Below are 24,468 nucleotides of genomic sequence, written 5' to 3'. Positions count from 1 at the left end.
AAGCTACCCTCACCATGTAGGTGAATCTACTTAATTACCATGGTTCTCTCACATTATTTAAGTCTGTTTAAATGAATAATATAAACATAGTCCTGTATTTTATTAATTAATGAATAGTAGTAATACAAACAACAATAATAATAAATAAATAAAAATCAAACAGAATCTTAGATAGATATACCATTTTTTAATCTTTGAATATTTCCATTTTTTAAAAAAAAATTTGAATGCATTTATTTATAATAGGAAATAGTTATGGCATCTCTAATGGTGGAGATTAAAAAGGAGAAAAGAAAAAAAAATGAGAAAAACATAATTGGAAGGGGAAGGAAAGGAAGATTATTCTCCGAAGACAACTTTGCCTCCGGAGGAAAAGGAGAGAATGGCGCAGGCGCGCGCACCCATGGCCACGCGCCACAATTCACTCGCACATGGTGCATGGGACAGCCCTGCCATTAATATATTAAAAAAAATTGTTTTGTTTTTTTCTTAGCCATTTTGCAGCGGCAAATTGTCTTTTTTTTTGGTTCTTTTATTTTTTTTTAGTTTTTTATTTGTTATTCTATTTTTTGTTAATTTTTATATTTGAATTTATTTTTAAATTTTTTAATTGTATTAATTGTTGGTATATATAATATTTAAAAAGTTTTATACTCAATTTCAAATGTTAATCTACGATTTTGAAGGAAAATATTAATTTATTAAATTATATTTTGAATAGTTTATGAAATTTATTTATAATTCAATAAATATTTTATTTTATTATTTAAATTTATTTTTATTTAAAATTGAAATTATTAATTATAGAGAAGTGAATTCATCCCCGATCCCGCACCAGGCCTGGTGAGTTTACGGGACGAAGACCTGACCTCCTGCGAGCGTTTTACGGCATTCGCCTCGCCGGCGTTGGCATAATCTGTGACCCTTCGAAGGGCCTCCTCATAAGTGGCCGAGGGGTGTAGAATGAAATCCTGATACAAATAACTCGCCCGGAGGGAGATGTGAAGCATGTGGGTGGCGGTCGAATCGTCCATGGGCTCGACCTCCCCGACCGCTGCCTTCCATTTGATGAGGAAGTCGGTCAAGCTCTCCCCTTCAAGCTGCTTGGCCTTCTCCAAGTACATATAGGACTTCTTCACCACCTTGGAGGTGATGAATTTCCTCACGAACTTGATCGCCAAGGCATCAAATTTGTCGATCGAGCCCGGCTGCAACGTTCGGAACCATTCCGCCGCTCGGCCGGTAAGCGTGGAATAAAAAGCCCTACACATCACGGCATCTGATACGCCCTTCAGCATCATGTTGCCGTAGAAATCATTAACATGGACCTCAGGGTCCGTCCGGCCATCGTAACTTTTCTCCTCGGAAACCTTCAAATCAAGCGGGTAGGGCTGAGCCATTACCTCGGCCGTGAAAGGCGTCCTAAGCAAGGTCGATTGGTCAACCGGGGGCGTTGCAGGGTGCGCGTTTCTGAATTGCGCAAACTCCGCCTGGAGGTTATAGAGCACTCCTCGGGTCTCGTTGAGCTCGGCGGCTTGGGCAGCTTGGGCTGCGTCCCGAGCGCGTCGCCGACGGTGAGATCTCGACCCACTATGCCCGGACGAAGCCTCCTGGCTGGCTTCCTGCATCTGCACGTCTTCCGGCTGCCGGTTGTCGCAGCTCCGGTCGAAGACGATCAAAAGCTACCGCTCGAGTAACTTCTTCGGGGTCCTCCGCTCGGGCAGGAACCTCCTGCGCTTGCTGGGCCTGCCGTGGTGCCTCCATCGCATCAACACCAAATAATAATAAATTTGGAAGAAAATGGGAGAACCATTATGGATGCCTTATTAAGTCCAAAATTAAGTTTTCAAAAAAAAAAACAAAAAAGAAGTCCAAAATTAAAGGATATGTACTCTTTTTAATATTTTCAATGTAGTCTATAAAAATACTTCAAGCATATTTAGCTTTATGTTTTAGATCACCTTTTACATTGAATAAAATGTTAAGGAAGATGAAAATTATGAATTGAATTTGCAAGACAAAAAGACACTTGTTATAAGGCTAAGTGGGTGAAACATGACTCTCGTATTAGAAGATCACGAATTTGATTATTGTCAACACCTTTTCAGTCAAATTTGTTACACAGGATCTTGTTAGTGCGATTTATCTCTCCAATAAAACAAAGTACCAGTAAAATTATATTTGACTATTGTGATTGACAAGAATTTTTTTTTTTAAAGACCATATATTGAATTGGTTAGTATTATTCATTTAATATATGGAAGTACTATACCAAAATATAGAAAATATATATGTATATTGAGTTTAAACTATGTATATATTTGCTGGGTCCACCCCGGCCTCCATTTAATTGAAACATTGAGAAAAAAAAAAGTATTGTAGGTATGTTATGTATAAAAAAGAATATGATCCTGTTTGGTAAATGGTTGTTAGCTGATTAGCTGTTAGCTATTAGTTGATTGGGTTAATTAGAGGGTATAACTAGTTGATAACATTAGCTCATTATAGAAATATGTTTGGTAAATTAGCTGTTAGCTAATAGTTGTTTGGTATATATATATATATATATATATATATATATATATATATATATATATATATATATATATAATCAAAAAGTTAATTGTAAGGGTTGTTTTGAACATATTTTTAAATTTCATAATTTTAGAGTTACAAAAAGCTAATTAATCAAACACTTATATTGATAATAATAATAATAATAATAATAATTATTATTATTATTATTATTATTATTATTATTATTATTAAACACAATCATCATTTATCATGTAGATCAATAGTGGTATCAAATCCCATGATCATTGAATGGAGGTCATAGTCAATAATGGGCCAATGCACAAAGTACTGGCAGACCAACCAACAATATATTATTTTACACACTGATTATGGGTTTTATGACTTTTATCATTTGTCCTTCCATAGGACCATATATGTGAGGTGAGATGAACCTAAACACTTTCTTTTTTATCCCCTCACTTTTGGATGAGGTGGGAAATCACCAATCGTTATACCCTACACCACGGCGCGCGTAGCACTGTGCGCCGCGCGCCTCTCAAAACGACGTCGTTTTGGGATCGTTTTGGAAGGCGCGATAGGAAGTTGCTTGATTATGTGTATTTGTTCACACAATTATGTGTATTTGTTCATACAATTATGTACATTTTTTATACAATTATGTACATCCTTTATATACAATTATGTACATCCGAATCAGAAAATTTGTGTGTATTATGTTAAGAGTTGATGTGTGTTATGTTAAAAGTTTATGTTTATTATGTATTATGTTAGATTATGTGTATTATCTTCTAAAAAGAGTATGTATATTTTGTTATATAATTATGTACATTCATGTATACAATTATGTGTATTCTAGTATAACATTATGTACATTTTTGAACAACGGGTTTTTTTTACAGAAGAAATTACTGCCATTCACTGGGGCGGAAAATTTCAAAAAAAATAAATTAATTAAAACAACGTCGTTTTGCATCTGGGCGCACAATGTAACGCGCGCCGTGGTGTAGGATATAAATTGCCTGAAATCACAACTACTATTAAAAGTGTATAGTGGGTCAACTTTGCTTCTATGTAATAGTACTCAAATTACTGTAAAAATACATTGTGCAATAGGCCTGATTGAGATGGTGTTAAAAAAAATTGAACTCATGAACGAAACACTTCTTGAATCAAGAAATGTATGGAAGACAATTACTCTCAAACATATATACATTCCAAAGGTGTCTCAATAAGTGCTAGAAAAATGCACATGATACTTTTTTGTTTTTACACATAAATTACAAAGATAAAAAAAATTATATAAGACTCGTTTTTTGACGATGTCAATCCAAATCCCAAGGTGTGCTTGGTATTAATTTGTTCAACTATATTGTGGATGAATGGATATTAAGTGTGTTATAGGAATGAGAGGAAAGAACTAGAAAAGCGGGCAGATAATCAAGGAGTCAAATAATACGTATTTATATAAACTTTGATGACATATAATTATTAAAGATATAAATTAAAAGGTTACTTTTCAGACAATTATAACGTAAAATATACATCTTCTGCATCTAGTCATTAACTCCATTATCTAGCTAGTCATTAACTCCATTATCTAGTTTAGCAATGTTTGATAATCCTTGATTAGGTATGCCGTAGTATCCTAATTAAGATGACAATCAACTTTTTATAATATATAGTAATTAGTAAGTATAATGTGACATGAACAATGCCTTTGACTTTATTGATTTGTTTTTCTTTGGTTGCCTTCTTTTAGGAGGGCTTGACCAGATGCCTCTTTTTAACTGTCTATTTGATCAACGCAGAGGGTTTGACTGAGTGTTTTGTTCATACTGTCTGTGTACATTAGAGAGGGGCGTGATTAAGCTCCTTTTGGGCCATTTGGAGGGCCTAATTGGGACCCTCATTTTGACTTTTTGCTTCAGGGAAGGGCCTATTTGTTTTATATACTCCTTGTATTCTTCTTATTTTTGATACAGCGATTCACTATGCTTACTTCCCAGTGGGTTACTATTTCGTTAGTGCTGATTACTGTAAGTCAAGCACGTTTAACCACAAAGTTCTTTGATAAGTAGATGGATGTTAACCATTTAACCACAAAGTTCTTTGATAAGTAGATGAACGTTAAGCATTTAACCACATCTCTCCATGATAAATAACAACGTCATGTCTCAAATCGAACAGGAGCTGAACTCAGCCAACTCGACCGTTGCGCGCCCAACAATTTTGAAAAGCAAAAGTATTTGTAGAATTAATGAAATGTTTGATAAAGGTCAAAATTTGTGATTTTTTTTTTTTCACTTGAATTTTAAAAATGAAAATTTTCACAAATTGGTGGCAAGGAATGCAAACTCTAGCTACCTCCACTGTAGAAGTTGTAATTTCATAACATGTGAGAAGAAAAGTTGAATTGTAATGACGAAATTATCCCTCATTCTATGGACATTGTGAAAATAATACTACTTATTCCCTTTTGATCCACAAATAAACCAAACATTAGAATATAAATTTCTAGTAATTCTATTCTTACTAAGAGCGACATTATTAGTTGGGAAGAATGTGGGGAGAATGTAAGAGCGATTAGGAAAGATAATGTGAGAGGGGAGAAAAAAAAAAGGAAAATTGAATTTAAAATAAAAATAAAATAATATTTTATGATTGTCAAATATTGGTGGGTCCCACCAATTTTGAATTATTCCAACCCCTTGCAGGACAATTCTTTTTTATTTATTCCCTCTCCACATTAACTTTGCTCCTTGTTTGGGAAGGATGCATTCTAAAATAACTTGAAATTATCCACTATAGTGGATGCTCTAACCATAATAAAATTTGAATACCTACTTACTCTCATAGTATTCCTCTCCCATAGGATTGTAACCCCATCGCCCCTCACCCCTCAATCCCTTCATTGTAGCAAATCGCCCTGCAAAAGAATTTAACTTTAACCGAGTAGCTTGAGACATATTGCTAATTGAGCCAAATGGAATCTTGTATACGTGCATCATATTAAAGAGCTCTAAGTCAAACATTCACCCGAATAAGAGTCAAACTCAACGAGTACAATTCAGGTCAAATCTAGAATAGTATCATAATGGTAAGTATATAACCGATGTCTTTGTTAATATTAAATATAATAAAAAAAATCAATGAATTCATATTACAGTGTATTTCCATAAATAATTGGGGTTCAATTAGTAACGCCAAATTATTAATTTTAAGGGATGATTGTACTTATTTAATTTTCTTTTTTTTTTTTCCTCCGAAAAAGTTGAATCCCCAACCTCAAGGACTAAACAGAGCATTTTAGAGAATGTAAATCACGGTGACTCAATGGCTCAGCACCAAATTAATGCGCACAAAGAATCTACCTATTTTGAACATAATCCCCACACTCCTACCGCCGAATTTGAACCTTGACATCTTTTCCCAAATATTACCCACTGAGTTTCAACCCCTCAATACAAATTATAGCTGCATATTTCCCCATAGGAAACCTTTCATAGGAAAAGTTATGTTGTACCACTAAAGTGGTTGGCTAGCAAACAAACAGAGACACAACAGTTGACACTACAACCCAACAACTTCTTATCTTTAGAAGAAAAAAAAAAAAAAGAGTACTAAAACTAATTTTGAATTTCACTATAAATATTTATCACAAAAAACTATCATATCTTTTAATAGGAGTTAATTTCATTTTTGGTTATACATTTATAGGTGACAGTCCATTTTTAGTCTTTTTTTAACAGAACATCCTCGTTGGTCCTAGTGTTAAAATTAATTCTTAATTGGCCCTGTTTGGGAAATGGTTGTTAGCTGTTAGCTGATTGTGTTAATTAGAGGGTATAACTAGTTGATAACATTAGCTTATTGTAGGAAGGTGTCTGGTAAATTAGCTGTTAGCTGTTAGCTGTTTAATATAATTTCTTTTCTCAAATAGCTAATTGAAAAAGCTGTTTTGAACAGTTTTTTGAATTTTAGTATTGTGGAATTGATCTTTTAACAAAATCAAACAATTAATAATGTCAAATAAGCCAAACTTAACTTATGGGCAATAGTTATGCTGTGAAACCGTGTTCACCATGCGCATGGTGAACACGGGATATATTCATAATTTCTATACTGTAGATTCATAACATCTATAATGTAGATTCATAATTTCTATACTGTAGATTCATAATTTTTATACTGTTGATTCATAATTTCTATACTGTTGATTTATAATTTCTGTACTGTAGATTCATAATATCTGTACTGCGAAGACGAAATAATGTGATTGCGAAGAGAAAAACGTCGCTAACAACAAATGAAAAATAAAATTATAAATTTACAGCATAGAAATTATGAATCTACCCATGTATTCACCATACACATGGTGAACATGTTTCTACAGCATAATTTACGAATTGATGGGCTAATATTTTACCAAACAGGGCGGCCGCCATTGTATTATTTAGTAAAATTATCACTAAATTCGGAACATAATTATATGTTGAGCATGCTCGTTAGGCTATTATTAATAGGATTTAATGCGCACACACTAGAGTTGTTCCCGTGGCACCATTATACAGCTACTTTGTTACATTTAAACAAATATTTGTACTCAAATTTAGTCTCAATTCAAGTATACTTAATAATATTTGATAGTCAAGTACACTATAATATTAATAGTATTAAACTTAATAGAAGCTTTAATTGTGATATTTTACGTACTAATCCTAATAACCCATGGTTTATTAAATTTGACAAAAATATTTTTATTTAAAAAATAATAATGATCTATAAGTCGGCAAAGATGGATTTAAAATGGTTTGATATATAGTATCTTTAGTACGAGAAACTGATTATCGAGTGATCATTTAACTTTTATAGAACCTTTGAACTTTTAATAATAAAATAAATTGAAAAAAATTTTTTCATCCCTAAATTATAGGATAATTATAAAATTTTTTGTTCACTTTCATTCCTAAGCTATCATTGGTGTCGCACTTTTCGTTCCTTTACTAACAAAATATTAGGGACGAAAAATGATACGAGAAGTTATCTTAGGGACAAAAAATACAACGCCAATAATAGCTTAGAGCGAAAAGTAAGCAAGACCAACACTTATAGAGACGAATTTTACAATTATCTTATAATTTATGAACAAAACGTACAATTTTCTCAAATACGAGTACTTTTTGAGAGGAAGAGAGGAAATACGAGTACTTTTTAAAAAGTTTTCTTCATAATCTAACATTTTTGACTGATCTCTATTCTTTGCCAAAAGTTTGAATCCCAAACTCTAAGGTCACCGTGACTCAATGGCTACATAGCCATATGTCGGTATGCACAGGAGATCTGGTCACCTTGTGCATAATCCCACACTTCAGTCATTGAAATTTAAACATTGGTATCTTTTCCTAAATATTACCTACTAAACCATTGAGCTAAGCCGGTGCCGAAGTAACTGATCTCTATTCTCTAGTCAACTAGTCGTCCCTTTTTTCCATCTGAAAACTCCATAAATTGGCGCGTAATCATTTGATTACCGTTAATCTCGTAAGCTAATTGATCCCATTTTCAACGCATTTCTGCAAAGCCGTAGCCCGTCTTCTACACTTGAAGTTTTCAGTCAAAAAAGTCACAAACAAAGCACATCCGACCAACACTTTTCCTTGCTCTCTCTCTCTCTCTCTCTCCAATTTACCAACTTTTTCCCCTTCTATCTCGGATTCAATCAAGCCAACACTCGCGCACCCAAAGTCCCACACTCTCACTCTCCCCTCTCACAGGTATGGCAACAATGATACTACAAAATTATATATGTTTTTTTATTTTCCCTCTTTTTCTTGGGGTTTCATTTGAATTTCGTGAGCTCAAACTTCACATTTTGTCTTGATTATTCCTCTCCGGGATGCATGTAAGTGCCCTTCTTGATTTTCTTGGTTTTGCAGTTGTGGGTTTATCTCTGTTTATTTATTTATGGGTACCCCACATTTTCTTGTGTATTCAAGAAAGTTCATTTTTTTTCTCATTTTCTTGTTGAATTGAAACCATTGGTGTTGATATGTGATTAGTTAAGATTGATGAACCATTGCATATGATTGTGTGTTAAGTAAAGCTTTTGCATTAGCTATTTGCCCTTGGGCCTTGTCTAGTGAAATATATTGAACTCCCTTTCCAATTTCCCCGGTATCTGAGTTTGAGGCTATGTTTGGCAAACCTAGCTGAAAAGCATCTGAAAAAGTTAGAAAGTTACTAGCTTATTTTTAAAATTCAAAATAAGCTCTTGTTTTAAGATACTAGCTTAGTTTGGAAAAATTACCAAAGAAAACTTATAGCTTATTAATAGCTTAAGATAAGCTCCTAAATAAGCTCTGCCCAACCGAGCTTGGGTCTATTATTGCTGATTTGAATTGGTTAGTTTGGTTCTTGATTTTAGCATATTTATGGTTCTTGTTTGCAGTAAGTGGTCCATGATCCAACAAGACAAAAAGTGTGTGCTATTTTGAGTTGCCAGGGTTGAATCTTAGGGGAGGGCATTGCCATAGAAAGAGTGTGTTGTAATGGAGAAAACAAAGCTTAATCTTAGTGTGCCAATTATATCAGTGAGGAGAATCAATTCCAATGTTCGTCACTTGGAGGGTGTAAATAGGAAGAATGTCGAGAATCCACAGCCTAATAGACAACAACAACGACAACCTCTGTGTGTCCCGAAATCCGATTGTGAGTTGAGTGAAGTTACGAAACCAGTTGCGGTTCCGTTTTGTTGGGAACAAGCTCCTGGGAAGCGGAGAGGAGAAAATGGAGGCAAAGTCTACCCGTGTGAGGATCCTTCAACTATGCCAAGACTCCCTCCGGGAAGGAAGCCAGATTCTAGGCGATTTTATTCCTGTGAGAGGCCTTGCCACGAGGATAGTTTCAGGTTCCAAACCGAACCCCTTGCACTGAAAAACCACGCTGCCTTAATGGATAGCTTGGTGGAGAGTATGCTCGGGAAAGGGGAATTTGATGTGGAAGGACGGGACTCGAGGGAATGCACTAATCCTGATGTACTCGAGTCTTTGTCGTTGAACTGCAGCATTGGTGACTTGAGTGGTTGCCAAGGCCTAGACGTTGAGGAAGGGCGGGACGATGTAAAGCCATCTGGAGACTCTCGGGATTTCATGATGAGCCGGTTCTTACCTGCTGCCAAAGCTGCGGTTTTGGTTACTGAACAACCGAGGCTGGTGAAGGAAGCCAAGAAGTACGAGCCTTACGTTATGTCATATTATAGTGACTATGCAGGGGATGTAGTCACTGAAAATGAAGACGAAGAGAATGACAATATGACTATTGATCAACACAAATGGTCACGAAAGTTTTGGAAGCTTTTCCCTCGTCTTTCTGTAAAGACTTCCTTGGGCCTCCTAAATCCATTCCCGGGAATGAAGAGCAAAACTCAGACTCCCGCATCCTCCTCAACGAACGAGGTGAAAAGACTGACGAGAAATGCTCCTAGTGGACCTCTTAACAAAGCCCGAAAAGCTTATAGTGGACCTATTGAGAAGGTATATATAGTAACATCTTAATTAAACTTACTTCACATGTGTACTATGCTTATGTTATGTTAAATTCCCTCTATTTGTGCAGCAAAGTTATGATGCCATATGCAAGCAAAGATTTCGTTCTGGAGCCCTCTCGGGGGAGCTGTGTAAAGCTGATAAAAGAGGCTTAAAGGCAGATGGACAGTACCCTCACGGGGGCTCCAGAAGTGGTGCTATATCTCCCTACCGGAATGTCACCACTTCGTCTCGTTTTAGTGAAGGAACGGGATTTCTTGGGGTACCGAGAGAAGCTGAGAATCTTAAGGGTAGTATGTTTAGTTCATTTAGGGAAGTTGACACTCATCTTTGGGACACTCCTATAAAGAGTTCATTCAAAGGTGAATCAGATTCCCCGAGTGATGTGGTTGAGAAAACGGTGTATGTAGATTCTGTGAATTATGTGAAAACTACGAGTTTGGATTTATGTTCTTCGAAACCCGAGGGTCTTATGGACCCTGAAGAGTTCAAAGACCTCCCAGAAAGGACGAGTTCAAACCCGAATCAAGAACCAAATCAGAAACGAGGTTCCAGTACAAGTAGAAGCAGTCGAGAAAACTTTAAACCAGATTATCGAAGCTATTCTGATGTTACTTCTTCGCTATCCCCCTACCCACCCTTACCCAAATCACCATCAGAATCATGGCTCTGGCGCACACTGCCTTCGATTCCTTCCCGGGGGGGCCATAATGACCAAACGAATCAGAGCCCGAGGGCTACTAACACTGCCACGAAACGGGAGATAACTGTGAGTTCTTGCAGTGAGCACCATTGCAACTCCTATTACACCGAGGTAACTTCTGCTTTTACTTTCTAACTTCATAATCGAGCCATTTGGTTACGGTACTAAAAGCTTTTCGTGCACAAGTAAACACATTTATCGAACCTCACTGATCTGTTTGCCTTCGCAGGAACTTATTCCTTATGGTTCCCACGTTTGGTAAGAATCTATGATTCTTTTCATCTCCTCAATGGATGGAATTTCTCGTTCCGGTTTAGTATCAAAACTTGAGGTTCAACACTCTCCAATCTTTTCCTAGATGGCTATCTAGACATCCCTTCTTGAGGATGTTTTTTTGTGAGGGCAAAGAAGAAATGAAGTTTTTCTTTTGGAGTGCCTAATTTTGTAATTCATAGTAGTTTTATGAACTCTTTGAATGAGATTGTAGTGAGCCAAGGAATTTCATGTTTTCTATGCAAGCTATGATTTTGATTCATATGAAGTTTCACTTTTGCTTGTAATGGAAAAGTAAGGACAAATCACAGTCGAAAAACTTTAAGTTTGTAATATTTATAGAACTGACACCACCCTTTTTCTCCTTGGCCCTGTTTGGTAAAATAGTTAGCCTATCGGTCAGTTTTGGCTTATTTTGACTTGGTTAAAAAATTAATATAAGTGTTTTGTTAATTAGCTTTTTGTAACTCTAAAATGTTAAAATTCAAAAAGTTGTTCAAAGCCGCTTTTTCAATTAACTTTTTTAGAAAAGAAATTATACCAAACAGCTATCAGCTGACAACTAATTTACCAAACACCTTTCTACAATGAGCTAATGTTATCAACTAGTTATACCCTGTAATTAATCTAATCAACTAACAGCTAACAGTCATTTACCAAACAGGGCTTATCTTTCAGCAACCTTGTACCGTTGATCTACCCAGATGGATGATAAAATCAGTCCGGCCCCACTTTTTACCTGGAGGCTTGTTCTCACCCAACCCTCCCATGTGTGAGCATGTGTCATATATATGTATGTATGCATGAATATACAAATATAAAATAAGCATTATTTCATCTTGGTTATATATAACAGGTATAAAATGTTTCATTTCCATAAAAATAATGTGTCAAAACATTAAACTGTAATTAATTAGTTAGTACTATCACAAGCCTATAAGCTAATTAAGGCAAGTACTTGGAGATCTCACTCCACTGCTCTAGCCAGGCCAACTGCATATATGGTCAGATCTCAAGTACTCAGCCTCCTAGTATATATAGCTATCAGTAATAATTTTCAGCTAATTAAACTTGACACAAAATATATATTGATGGTTATAGGGATAGAGAAAGCATGGTGTTAATATCTCCTTCCTTCTTATAAGACTTCTCACCATTATTATTATTATTATCATCTCCACTTTGGCTTAATCTCAGTTGCAAATCCAGCAATCTGCCATTCTCCTTGAAGCTCATCTTCTCCTTATTCATCATCTGCAGATAAAAAATTTACTATCATTTACCCAAGATTGCAGAAACAGGCTCACCCATGAGATTAGTAAGGCATGTGTCATATTATGTGCATGTAAATAAATTGAGAGCACAGTTAAGTAGTTAAGTACATGCACATAATATGTTAACTTCAGACACATAAATTTTAACCCGAGTCATAATGCAAGGTAGACCATAGTCTATGATATAACAATTAGGGAACAAATGAAGCGGGATGGACCTGCATTAAGATTGAGACAAGCCCGCATGGGCATCTCAGTTGGTCACAGGGGTAAAGTTTGAACACAATGACCCAGGATCGAGCAGGTCTAGTCTCTGTGTTCAACTGAGTTACCATAATTTACATCCTCCCCCAGATGTTCTGTCGGGCTGGAGCGTAGAGGTCCTTAGGGTTTGGGATTCAACCTTTTGGAAACAAGATTGAGACAAGCTTGGCCCTGTTTGCTAAAATAATTAGCCTATAGGCCAATTTTAGCTTATTTGACCACTATTAGCTATTTGACTTGGTTAAGAATCAATATAAGTGTTTGGTTAATTAGTTTTTTGTAACTCCAAAATGCTAAAATTCAAAAAGCTGTTCAAAGCAACTTTTTCTATTAGCTTTTTGAGAAAAAAAATTATACCAAACAATTATCAGCTAACAACTAATAATTTACCAAACACCTTTCTACAATCCGCTAATGTTATCAACTAGTTAAATCATCTAATTAACTCAATCAGCTAACAGTCATTTTACCAAATAGGACCAAGGTCGATTGGAGTTGAGTCCATAAATAAAATGGGATCATAAAAATAGATGATCATGGATATATTACAAGTATATATATATTACCTCAAGTCTCCGAAATGGGGGGTCAAAACTAGGGCCAAGAGTGCTAAATCTGGAGTTTGTCCCAGCAGGGATTGTGTGGTGAAGCAATGGTTGGGGAGTTGCAGCATTGGACCAAAGGCCACATGTAGTGAAGGTTGCAGGTTTCTCTTTCAAATGATTGGCCGCCATGGATCCCCGCGGCGGCCATCTTTTTTCTTCAAGAAACTGGCTAGGCCTGATTGGGACAATTTGATGATGATGGCTACCATTACTAGCAGGTGATGAATATTGCAACTGATGATCTTTTGGAGCATATGATAATGGCAGCTTCTCTTGATGCTGATGTAGCATCCTCATTCTCAACACGTTTCCTTCTCTATGATCTTCCATTTTCGCCGCCCCGCTGAGCTTGAGAAGAACACTTTCTTGATTGGATGATGACCTCTGTTGATATCTGAAACATGTATGTAGCTTTTAAGTATGAGGCCGGGAGTTCAAATCCATATAAATGTAACTATTGGGAGGAGGCCGGTAAAGGTCACACCACGTGATTGGTGATTGTTAGGCAGAGGCAGGTAAAGGGTGGGGTCAAGCCCAACAGTCAATGTCTCAAAAATGTGCTAGCGGTCTATAAATGAGGAAATAAAGTTGTGTCTTCACTAACTATAACTTTTAGCGTAAATATAGATAAGCGTTTGATCCTAACAGTAACAATGTTTGCATGAGTATAAGTTGGCCATATTGTTGATTTGGTAAGTACAAGTCTACAAGATTACTTCATTTGGTAATTACAAGATTACAAGTTCTCCTCCTAGCAGAAATGACCTAGTGACCTTCTTGGTTTGAGATAGACAACTTAGGCTGGCTGGTTTATCTCATTGTGGTTCTTTACTGGCTATGGTCACATAGCGGGGATTTACCCAATGCATATTATCGGATAGTAACTACAGATTTTCCTATACTATTTACTCAAATAATGTGGAAATAAGAGGGGTTAAATGGGTACCTTGAGATGATGCTTTTGAGGTCATAAGTTGGGGATTGAAACATGGAATGCCTTGCAATATTATTATTGAGCATTTGATGACGACCATCTTCAAAAGTTCTTGTTAACACGATTGCGCCGTTTTGCATTTTGAAATGCTGATGGGGAATAAATCTACAGTTCATGTCTCCATATCCATAACTCCTCCCTTTAAATCCTCTCTTAGCTTGACCTAATACTATATAAAGAGAAAAATAAATTGAACCCAACAATTATAGATCCTTATAATATTCTAGATAAAAACGAATTCTGAGTTTGTACAAATAATATAGTTTGTATAATTATCTCGTAAGTTTAAAATATTAAAATCAAATAATAGCATCCAGATTATATATGAGTTTAGGTGAATGACTTTTAGAAATAGCAAGTTTGATTGATTACTATACCTTGGCCGGATGCATCAAGCTTCTTGCTTCTATACATCTGACATTAGGCAATGCATCAACAACAACCATGTTATATTAATATTAATATTAATATTTACATGCATATATGACTGTACTGCAATAATAACACAATTAATTAACGTTGTACATGTATGTATGTATATATATATATATATATGTTTACTTGTGAATCAAGTCATTAGTGATGATGATGATGATGATGATGATGATGATGATGATGATGATGATGATGATGAAATTACCTGCAGATGGCTCTTTACATGAGCAATGCTGAGCCCTCTGACGTTCATTAACTGGAGAACCAATTTGGGTGTTGCTCCTGCCAACCCCAAATTCATGTTAACACATAAGTTATCATCAAAAGTAAGACTACCAATTAAGGGTGACATTAATGTATATGGGGTGTTTGGTAGGATTGGGCAAATTATGCTTGTCCACCTTGCAAAACTGTCATAATTGTGAATATAGAGTTCTATAATTATGAACTTAGAGTTATGAACATAGAGTTGTGTAATTGTGAATATAGAGTTCAATAATTGTGAATATGAAATTCAAAAATTATGAACATAGAGTTTTATAATTATAAACATAGAACCGTGTCCACCTTGCAAGATGGACACGGTTCCACGGCATAACAATTGGTAGGATTGAATTATAATTCCATTTCTACGTACCAAACTCCATGGAATTGCAATTCCATGGTTTGGTTGGAGAGAATTGCAATTCCATGGAATTATAATTTCTTCTAACCATGATATTGCAATTCCTAGGGCCCCTATGAATTACAATTTCACACTTTGTGAAATTGTAATTTCATGATAAATTACCATTTTATCCTTCTTATAATTATTATATTATTATTATACAAGGACATTTTAGTCTTTATTCACTTCTTCCTTAAATTCTCAATCATTCTATTCCTTCATACCAAAAAAATGTAATTTAAATTTTTCTACTTTATTCTTTTTCTATGGAATTACAATTCCTTCTCTATTCTAATTCTCTCCATCCAACCAAACGCCCGGTATAAATATAGGGCTCCTGCTGCACAAAATTATTGAAAAACTTTCAATGTGTCAATCATTATCGATACTGATACTAGTACCTTTTACCTTGAATATAATCATATATATTTTGGTTTACCAGGTTTTGTGGTGACAACTGACAAGCATACTTATTACAACCTTAAAATTAAGTATAAATAATACTTATACTTGGCGTGTGAAAGACATCTGTACGGATTGACATGGTTGTATTTGACAAAGTTTATTTTGGAGTTTTTAACTCATTTTAAGCTATTAATAATCTATAAGTTTTATTTGATAATGTTTCTAAAATAAGAAATTAACTTAGAATTTTGAAATGCTACATTAGATAGCGCTTCAAAAATGAGCTAGTAGTTTTTTAACTTTTTTTTTTTATCTTTATTTTTGTTATTAAAATCGCTAGGAGCCCTCTAAGCGCCTAGCGCCTAGAGCGCTTAGGCGGGCGCCTAGAACGCCTAGGAGGCCGACCGTCTAATTGAAGTATGTGCTCCATCTCAACTAAAAGCATAAGCTGATAGTTGGATTGCACATTAATGGTTATATGCTCAACACTCCCCCTCACGTGTGCGGTGGGTTTCAAGCAACACGTGGATTGTAGTCGCTTATGGGGTGACGTAGAGATCTGGCTCTGATACCAAATTGAAGTATGTGCTCCATCTCAACTAAAAGCCTAAGCTGATAGTTGGATTGCACATTAATGGTTATATGCTCAACACGCCTAGCACCTAGGCGCGATTTTTCAACACTGATTTTATTAAGATGTCCTTTTTAGTCTTTTTATATTTATCAACTTATCAAACACCTAATTTTACCAAACACTTTTAAGTATAATCAGCTCTTTAATTTTCCGCTTATAATTTTTCAGCTTTCATCTACCTTTTCAGTTAAGTTTTCCAAAATAGCTATGGTAGATTTTTCATAAGATAAATATAGAATATTCGATAGTAGAGTTTAGGTAAAACACATACAAAGAGAATTTTTTTTTTTTTTTTTGAAAGTTACTGGCTCTATTACATTGTAGTATCTGTTCATATACTTTCTCAACCTATTGAAACACAAAGTACCAATAACGCCTCCACTGAGGCTCGAACTTATAATCTTCCAAATGAAAGTCCAACCCGGATACCATTGGACCACATAGTCCTGGTCATACAAAGAGAAATTTACTTGACAAAGGTTTTAAAAACTTTTTATATTCATTGACTCTTGGTGAATTATTAGATTTGGATAGACTACAAAAGGAGGTGAAATTTAAATTATGCAAAAAAAAAAAAAAAAATAGAGTTGATTTTATTTTTTGTTCTAAATTTATAGGTGAGAGTCTATTTTTAGTCTTTTTTATTAGAACATTCACTTTTTATTTTAGTATTATCGTGGCATGACCATTTTTAGTCCTTTATCAACAAAATAATTTAAATATCGTTAAATACAAGGACATTTTGGTCTTCAATTATGAATGTTTTCAAAAAAATAAACATAAAAATATAGCGATTCAACATAATTTATATAAAAAAAAGTTGCAATGTCTTTGTTGTATTTAACGATTTTGAAGATGGAGGACTAAAAATGGTCATGTAACAATAATACGAGAACAAATGATGATGTTCTAATAAATAAATAAAAAAGGACTAAAAGTGGATTCTGACTAGGGATGACAATGGGTCGGGTGTGGCTACATCCATCACCCGACTCACCTTATATTTTCTCCACCCACCCCCACCTCCAACCCGCATTGGGTGGACTTTTTCAAAACCCACACCCACCCCCACCAGGTGCGGGTGCCCACTACGGGTACCCACCACTTATCATCTTATTATTTTTTTAAAAAATAATATTTAAATTACTTACACGTAATAAAATAATAAAATTCATTAGTGATAATAAAACATAAAATAATAGAAATATTTAAATATAATAACTAAATTGTTAATTTTAAAAAATAAACTTATTAGTTTAGATATAAAAATAGTAAAAGATACACGAAGTTATATAAACTTTTATAAATAATACATACTAGTACTTATTTTAGTAGTTATATAAACTTAGTACACACACATATATGGTGGGTCGGGTGGGGTTCTACGCAGGTTTTGTACATAGAACCCAAATTCAACCCGACCCACCGCGGGTTTACTTTTTAAAGACCCACACCCGTCCCACCATCCACCATCACCCAAAAAAATCCCATCCATACGGGTGGATTCGGGTGAATATCCGCGGTGCAGATTGAAATTGCCATCCCTAATTGTGACCTATAAATTTAGGACCAAAAATGAAATTAACTCGGAAAAATATTATCAACTTACTTTCTTGTCCACCGAGTCGTTGAATAGCGTGCACAAAGGAGAGATGGAGGTCAGGAGTCCATCGGAGCCTGGGAATTTTTGACCGGACATATGGCCGGACACTAGACTTCTTCTCATCACCACCATTGCCATTTCCATTGTTTCCTTCCAACTCGCCGGAGAAAGAGCTGCTATTGTTCGCCGACGAGTTTCCATCCGGCCCCGCTTTCTCGCTGAGTAACTCTACGTCGTCGTCGTCGTCATCATCATCCTCGCCGCCGTCCATTCTGCTGTTCAAATCAATCGACGCCATTCCTTTACTCTCCGACGAACATGTCTCCGGCGATAATAACGGCGTCTTCTCCTTCTCTTGCATTTCTCCGGATAATCCGGCTTCCATGCCGCCGCCTATGTTTTTATTCTGAAACAATTGAAGGTGGTTATTTAGCCGCCAATATTCTGACTAACTTTACAAGATTATTTACCTCGTACTCTACTGTTCTCTTGTGTTTTTACTTTTAAAAATGTCCACTGCCCCTATAAATATTATTTCTGACAAGGTTGGGAATAATTTCTGACAATATATATATATATTTGAAAAAAAACATTTCTGACAATATTTAAGTTGACCAATACGATGCAAACAGCAGAGTACCTAAAACATGTTGTGAATTTACAAGTGACTTCCCAAGGTTTTATTGAATTATCCACCAACATAAATGTTAGCAGATGTGAATTTAAAGAATTCTTAACCCACAACATTAAAGTTTGTAGGTTGTCTTAATTAAATCAGTTGTATTATGCAAGATTTATACCCCCAAAAAAAGAAAAAAAGAGAAAAAAAAAATCATCAAGGAAAAGGTAATTAAGAGAGGAAATTAATTAACTACAAATCTAAAAAGAAAATGAATAAGAATAATGAAGAATTAGATGAGAGTTAGTTTTAGTTACCAACATACACCCTCACTTTGAAATTTGAACATTTTATTTGAGTTAGGAATTTCATATTTGAATTCCATCTTAAATATTTTATTAGTTCGGGTGTTTTTGCTAGACTTTTCTATACAAGTTTGGTTGTAGTGTTGAGCTCGAATAAGCAAGCAATTATCTTTTGTGATGTTAGTTTCACCATTTCGATTAAAAAAAGAAGAAAAAGGGAATCTTAGCTGAAGAAGGTGCGTGATTGAGAGGATGATATATATTTATATATGTATATACACATATATAAACTTCTCCCAAATACTGACTACTGAACCAGTGAGCTAAGTTTGTACATGCAGGCAATACATAGATAAACTTGATGAGGTAGCTAGCAAGCATGCTTAGAAGAAATTGGAAACAATATAAATGAATAACTTTGTAAGAAGTTAATCATTATTAATGAAATCCCAAGAGGGGAATTAAAAGATTTTTTCAAACAAAACTATGCAAAACCCTAACAACACTTTTATCTAAATCCATATATGTTGTTATTAGCACACTTGTTTAAATTGAAGAACAAATAGACACACATACACATAATTCTCATATCAAAAGATCAAAATAAACAACACCCTTTCATCCATTATTTCATATTTTCTAGCTCCCAATTCAATACAAACACATTCCCATCCATCCATGCAAGCAAGAAGGAGAATAAGAAGAAGTAGAAGGAGAAGGATCAGAAGAAGAAGAAGAAGACCCTTTTCACATAAAAGTATGTGAAAATTAAATGAAACAAAAAAAAAAAAAAAAAGATTATAATATTTACTAAAATTAAAACCTTGGATGAAAAAGGCTGCAGATTGAACTGATCATATCAATCACAAGTTTAGGTGCATGTGGAAGTCAAGTATATATAGATGAAACATATTTAGCTATATATATATATATAGATACAAACCATGTAAGTATATATGTATGTATATGTCAATCAAGAAACGATGATGAGCTTGCTAGCTAGCTTGTTGGGCAAGAATTGTTGTGTGACTTATCGGAGGATGATCGGCGGCGGGTACTGCTCTTCTGTCTCCGGCGATCGGCCGGTGTTGACGTCGTCGGGAAAGATAAGAGGGTGAAGCCGCCGGAGAGGGCGGGGGGATAAGGTTGAAATAGGAGGGTGGGCGGTGGTGTTGTTTTTCTCTGGGCGTTGGGAGGCGTTTGTTTCATTCAACAAGGAATTAAATTTCAATGCCATTAGTCATCACTAGATTCAGATATTGCTGTGACTTTTATGGTCTTTCTTACTTTAAAAAAAAAAATTAAAATTAAAATAATGTATATATTATAATTAATAAAAATTAAAGTGGGTAATTCAACCGTGGCAGGACAGTCCAATCGAGCATCATAATAATGTAATAATGTATGCATTATTAGCTAGGGATGGAGATGAGAAGCTAAGGTTGACTGGTCCCTAAGCTTTGTGGGTGTAGAATTTGAATATCATGTGATTCCTTAATTAAAAAGTTATGTGTGTATATATATTTTCTGATTAATTAATCCTTCCTTTGACAGTTGTCTACCTTCTCTCTCATGTGATTATCTTAATTGTTTGACATATGTTTTTGGGGGCTCCCCTCATTGAATCATCTCATCGTCACCATTTAGGCACCATGAAAATGGTCCCAAATGCTCTGTCAGGACGGAATGTGGGGTGCCTTTAGGGTTGGGGTTTACCCTTTGAAAGAAAATGGTAAATTTTTCTTCTCCCAAAAAAGGTTGAGTGCTCAATTGTAGCATCTACCTCAACAAAAAGCCTAAGTTGATAGTTGGATTACACATTTATATTTATATATATTATATGCTCAACATGCCCAACCTCAAGGGCTCGACAGAATATTTGGGAGGATGTAAATCACAGTGACTCAATGGCTCAGCAGACAGGGCTAAATATCGGTGCGCACAAGAGATCTGCCCACACTGCCTATTAAACCAGTGAGTTAAGCATGTGCAGGCAAAAATGGTAAATTTGGTCTGAATTAAACGTTGTCGTTACGCTAAAAGTTATAACTCAAAATGAAGGTAGGTGTAGTCCTAAAAATGGTGGCCAAGTAGGCTGAGCATGATTCATGTACTAGAAGGTCACGTGTTTAATTATTGTTAACTCTCTGAGTCAAGCCCGTCGTCCCACAAGGTCTACTCAGTGTACAAGTTTACCTTTTTTTATATGATTTGCGAAAACAAAAGCTGGGTTCATGTGCGTCGATGAATTTGGTCCTCCAAACCTCCATCAAACATATTTGTAATTTTTTTTTTCTTAAATATATTTAAATGACTACCATTCACTTTTAAGAGATGTGATTCCATTTCTTTTTATTATAGAAATGATGAGGTCAAAATATTTCGTGAGGATTTCTATAAGTTTCTTGAAAAAATGTGTTCATAATATGAAAAGTACTCTTTTAAGAATTTTTTGTACAACATGAAATCGATTAATTCATTAATTCACGAGCTGTCAGTAGATATATAAAATTATGAAATTAAATTATCCGCAACGAAATGTTACTTCATGTGCAATAAACACTCTCATTATTACAGGTCCCTAACTATGAGTCTATGATGTTGCAGACGATATTGTTTTCAATAAATAATGATGATGATTTAATAATAATAATAATAATAATAATAATAATAATAATAATAATAATAATAATAATAATAATATGTTATATTGTTATCTATATCATCAATTCACTTGATGTAAACGCAATAGGGTAGTTCAAGTGACAAATGAATTTTTTTTGGAAGAAAAATTTTGAAATAACTCGGATTCAATTCTCAAAAGTGATAATTCCTTTTGGGCCAGCCGTTAAACGGACATAAAAAGACCCGGCAATGCACAGTATGTTCTTCATGAAGAACTCAATTAATGATTAAAAAAAATTTAAAAATTTAATTATCATTTAATTAATTCAGTTAAAAATTTAAAATTCATCAAATTGGTAATAAATATTAAAAATATATTATATAAAATAAAATTTTGATTAATTCGGTTAGTCAAATGAATTCGCATTCAATCAATTAACTGAATCAATCAAAATTCAATTCGATTACTTCAATTTCTACTAACCAAATTAATGTCTTTGGGTCTCCCCTACCAGATTTATAAAAAAAATAAAAATAAAAATTAATGTCTTGTGTGTAGCACCCCCACTTTTGTGCTTACAGAGTTACAGTATAGTTATATAACTTTTGAGTATTTCTTTAATGGCATGTTTGGTTCATGCATGGAATAGGGCAGGAATATAATAATATTTTTTTAAATAGACATATTCCATTGTTTGTTTTAGTTATTTTGATATGGAAATAACATTTCAATGAATGAGCTATTACCTTTACTATGAGAATAGCCATTCCTAGGGAGGGCCTTGGTATTAGCTATTTCTATATTCTTGTGAATAACTTTTATATTACAAATACGTACCAAAAATTCTCTTTGCACATTATTTAATAAATATAATGTATTATATAAATATATTATTATTATTATTATTATTATTATTATTATTGTTGTTGTTGTTGTTGTTGTTGTTATTCTATCTCTCTCTCTGTCATATATATATATATAGAGGGATCAGGTGCAAATATAAGTTCCCATGTGATTGTGCGGTTAACACAAAAAGACGCACCTTAAGTACACAAATCACGCACCTTAAGCACACAAACAAAGCACCTTAAGAACACAAATCACGCACCTTAAGTTTTAAAATGGCGCACCTTAAATACACAAACCACACACCTTAAGCACACAAACAAAGCACCTTAAGAACACAAACCACGCACCTAAAGTTTTAAAATGGCGCACTTTAAGTTTCAACAACTGACGCACCTTAAGCATACAAATCACGTACCTTAAGAAGGAAAATCACGCACCTAAAGCTCTAGGCCGACACTTCAATAACTTACGCACCTCAAGCGCACAAACCATGCACCTTAAGAAGGAAAACCATGCACCTTAAGAAGGAAAATCACGCACCTAAAGCTTTAGATCGACGCACTTAAGTTTTCAACACCTGACACACCTTAAGCCACACAGTACAAAAACCACTCACCTTAAGCATAAAAACCACGTACCTTAAGAAAGAAAACCACGCACCTTAAATTTGACCTATATGCAAAAAGACCAAATTGCTACTGCGCATTTTTTAACCACTGTTAATCCTGAATGTTGATTTAGGCAAGATCAATGACTCATATATAACCGCACAACCGCTGAACATATATATATATATATATATATATATATATATATATATATATATATATATATATATATATATATATATATATATATATATATATATATATATATCAATACTGGAAATTATGAAATTTCCGACCACCTGAAAGTGATCTTAAATCAAGTTGAAAGCAAAAAGTGGTCGGAAATAGCAGCAAAGGTTTTTCCGGATATCAAAAGTGGTCGGAAACAAGGCTTTCAACTTGATTTAAGATTACTTTCAGGTGGTCGGAAATTTCAGAATTACCAGTAGTGTGTATATATATATATATATATATATATATATATATATATATATATATATAAACATTCAGTATATCATCATAATCATTATTATTATTATTATTATTATTATTATTATTATTATTATTATTATTATTATTATTATTATTATCATTATCATTATCATTATCATTATCATTATCATTATCATTATCATTATCATTATTTTATATAAGGGTATTTGTGTCTTTAAAACATATTCCATTTATATTCCTTGAACCAACCAAACATTATAATACAATTCTTAAAGTCTATTTAATTATTTAGCGAACCGAACAATAAAATACAATTCAAATTCTATTCCGTATATATTCCATTTCATGTGGAATAGCATTCATATTCCTTCCAAATTCATTCCATGAACAAAATGTGTTGTAATTCCATAATAAAAGTCATTCCAGTTTCAATTGGTTTGTTGCATCTTAGGGTGGGGGTGGGGGTTGAAATCTAAATTCTAAACCAAATTAGTCAAATTTGGTAGGACTTTTGTATTCAAATACATCATGCACTTTCATATTTAGACAGTCTTTAAGTTGGCCCCTAGATAGTAATTATCCTTGACTTTAACATCAACATATATATATATATATATATATATATATATATATATATATATACACACACACACACACACACTTCTTTTTTCTCATTTTATGTGCGTAATTCGACTAAAGAGTCATTTCTCTCATTTTATGTGTGTAGTTCGATTAAAGAGTTTTTTTTTCTTTTTTTTTTTAGAACAAGTAGAAGGGAAATACCCAAAAATTACAAGTTGGTGGCTGCCAAATAGGAATCCCAAGCCTGTCATCGTCTAAGGTTTGCAGAGCCTTTGCTACTAGCTCTATTACATTGTAGTATCTGTTCATATACTTTCTCAACCTACTGAAACACAAAGAACTAATAACGCCTCCACTAAAGCTCGAACTTACAATCTTCCAAATGGAAGTCCAACCCGGATACCATTAGACCACATAGTCCTGGTGCAGAGCCTTTATTTAAGTTATTTATAACTCACTTTTTTGTAATATTTAGTTTAATATTAGT

At 34.3% G+C, this 24,468-nt stretch overlaps 2 protein-coding genes across 3 annotated transcripts; one reads left to right on the top strand and one right to left on the bottom strand.

Moving 5' to 3' along the window:
- The first annotated feature begins 8,159 nt into the window (after positions 1–8,159).
- LOC109171415 lies at positions 8,160–11,320 on the top strand. 2 transcript variants are annotated; one of them, XM_019320508.1, is made up of 4 exons: positions 8,160–8,312; positions 8,987–10,070; positions 10,153–10,896; positions 11,015–11,320. In XM_019320508.1, exons 2-4 carry the CDS (start codon positions 9,087–9,089, stop codon positions 11,045–11,047), a joined length of 1,761 nt encoding a protein of 586 aa, XP_019176053.1. In that variant the 5' UTR covers positions 8,160–8,312; positions 8,987–9,086; the 3' UTR covers positions 11,048–11,320. The 2 variants fall into 2 exon arrangements, with proteins under 2 accessions (XP_019176053.1, XP_019176052.1); XM_019320507.1 differs by lacking the exon at positions 8,160–8,312 and adding an exon at positions 8,330–8,440.
- Positions 11,321–11,906: 586 nt separating this feature from the next.
- LOC109171416 lies at positions 11,907–20,086 on the bottom strand. Its single transcript, XM_019320509.1, has 7 exons — positions 19,807–20,086; positions 17,946–18,345; positions 14,836–14,912; positions 14,573–14,609; positions 14,148–14,364; positions 13,163–13,595; positions 11,907–12,312 (listed from the first exon to the last, which is right to left on the bottom strand). Exons 1-7 carry the CDS (start codon positions 19,807–19,809, stop codon positions 12,154–12,156), a joined length of 1,326 nt encoding a protein of 441 aa, XP_019176054.1. The 5' UTR covers positions 19,810–20,086; the 3' UTR covers positions 11,907–12,153.
- Positions 20,087–24,468: the final 4,382 nt, after the last annotated feature.

Source organism: Ipomoea nil, unplaced genomic scaffold, assembly GCF_001879475.1.
Source record: "Ipomoea nil cultivar Tokyo-kokei standard unplaced genomic scaffold, Asagao_1.1 scaffold0317, whole genome shotgun sequence".
NCBI lineage: Eukaryota > Viridiplantae > Streptophyta > Magnoliopsida > Solanales > Convolvulaceae > Ipomoea > Ipomoea nil.
Note: the sequence above shows the minus strand (reverse complement) of the source record. Positions and strands in the feature narration are given on the sequence as shown.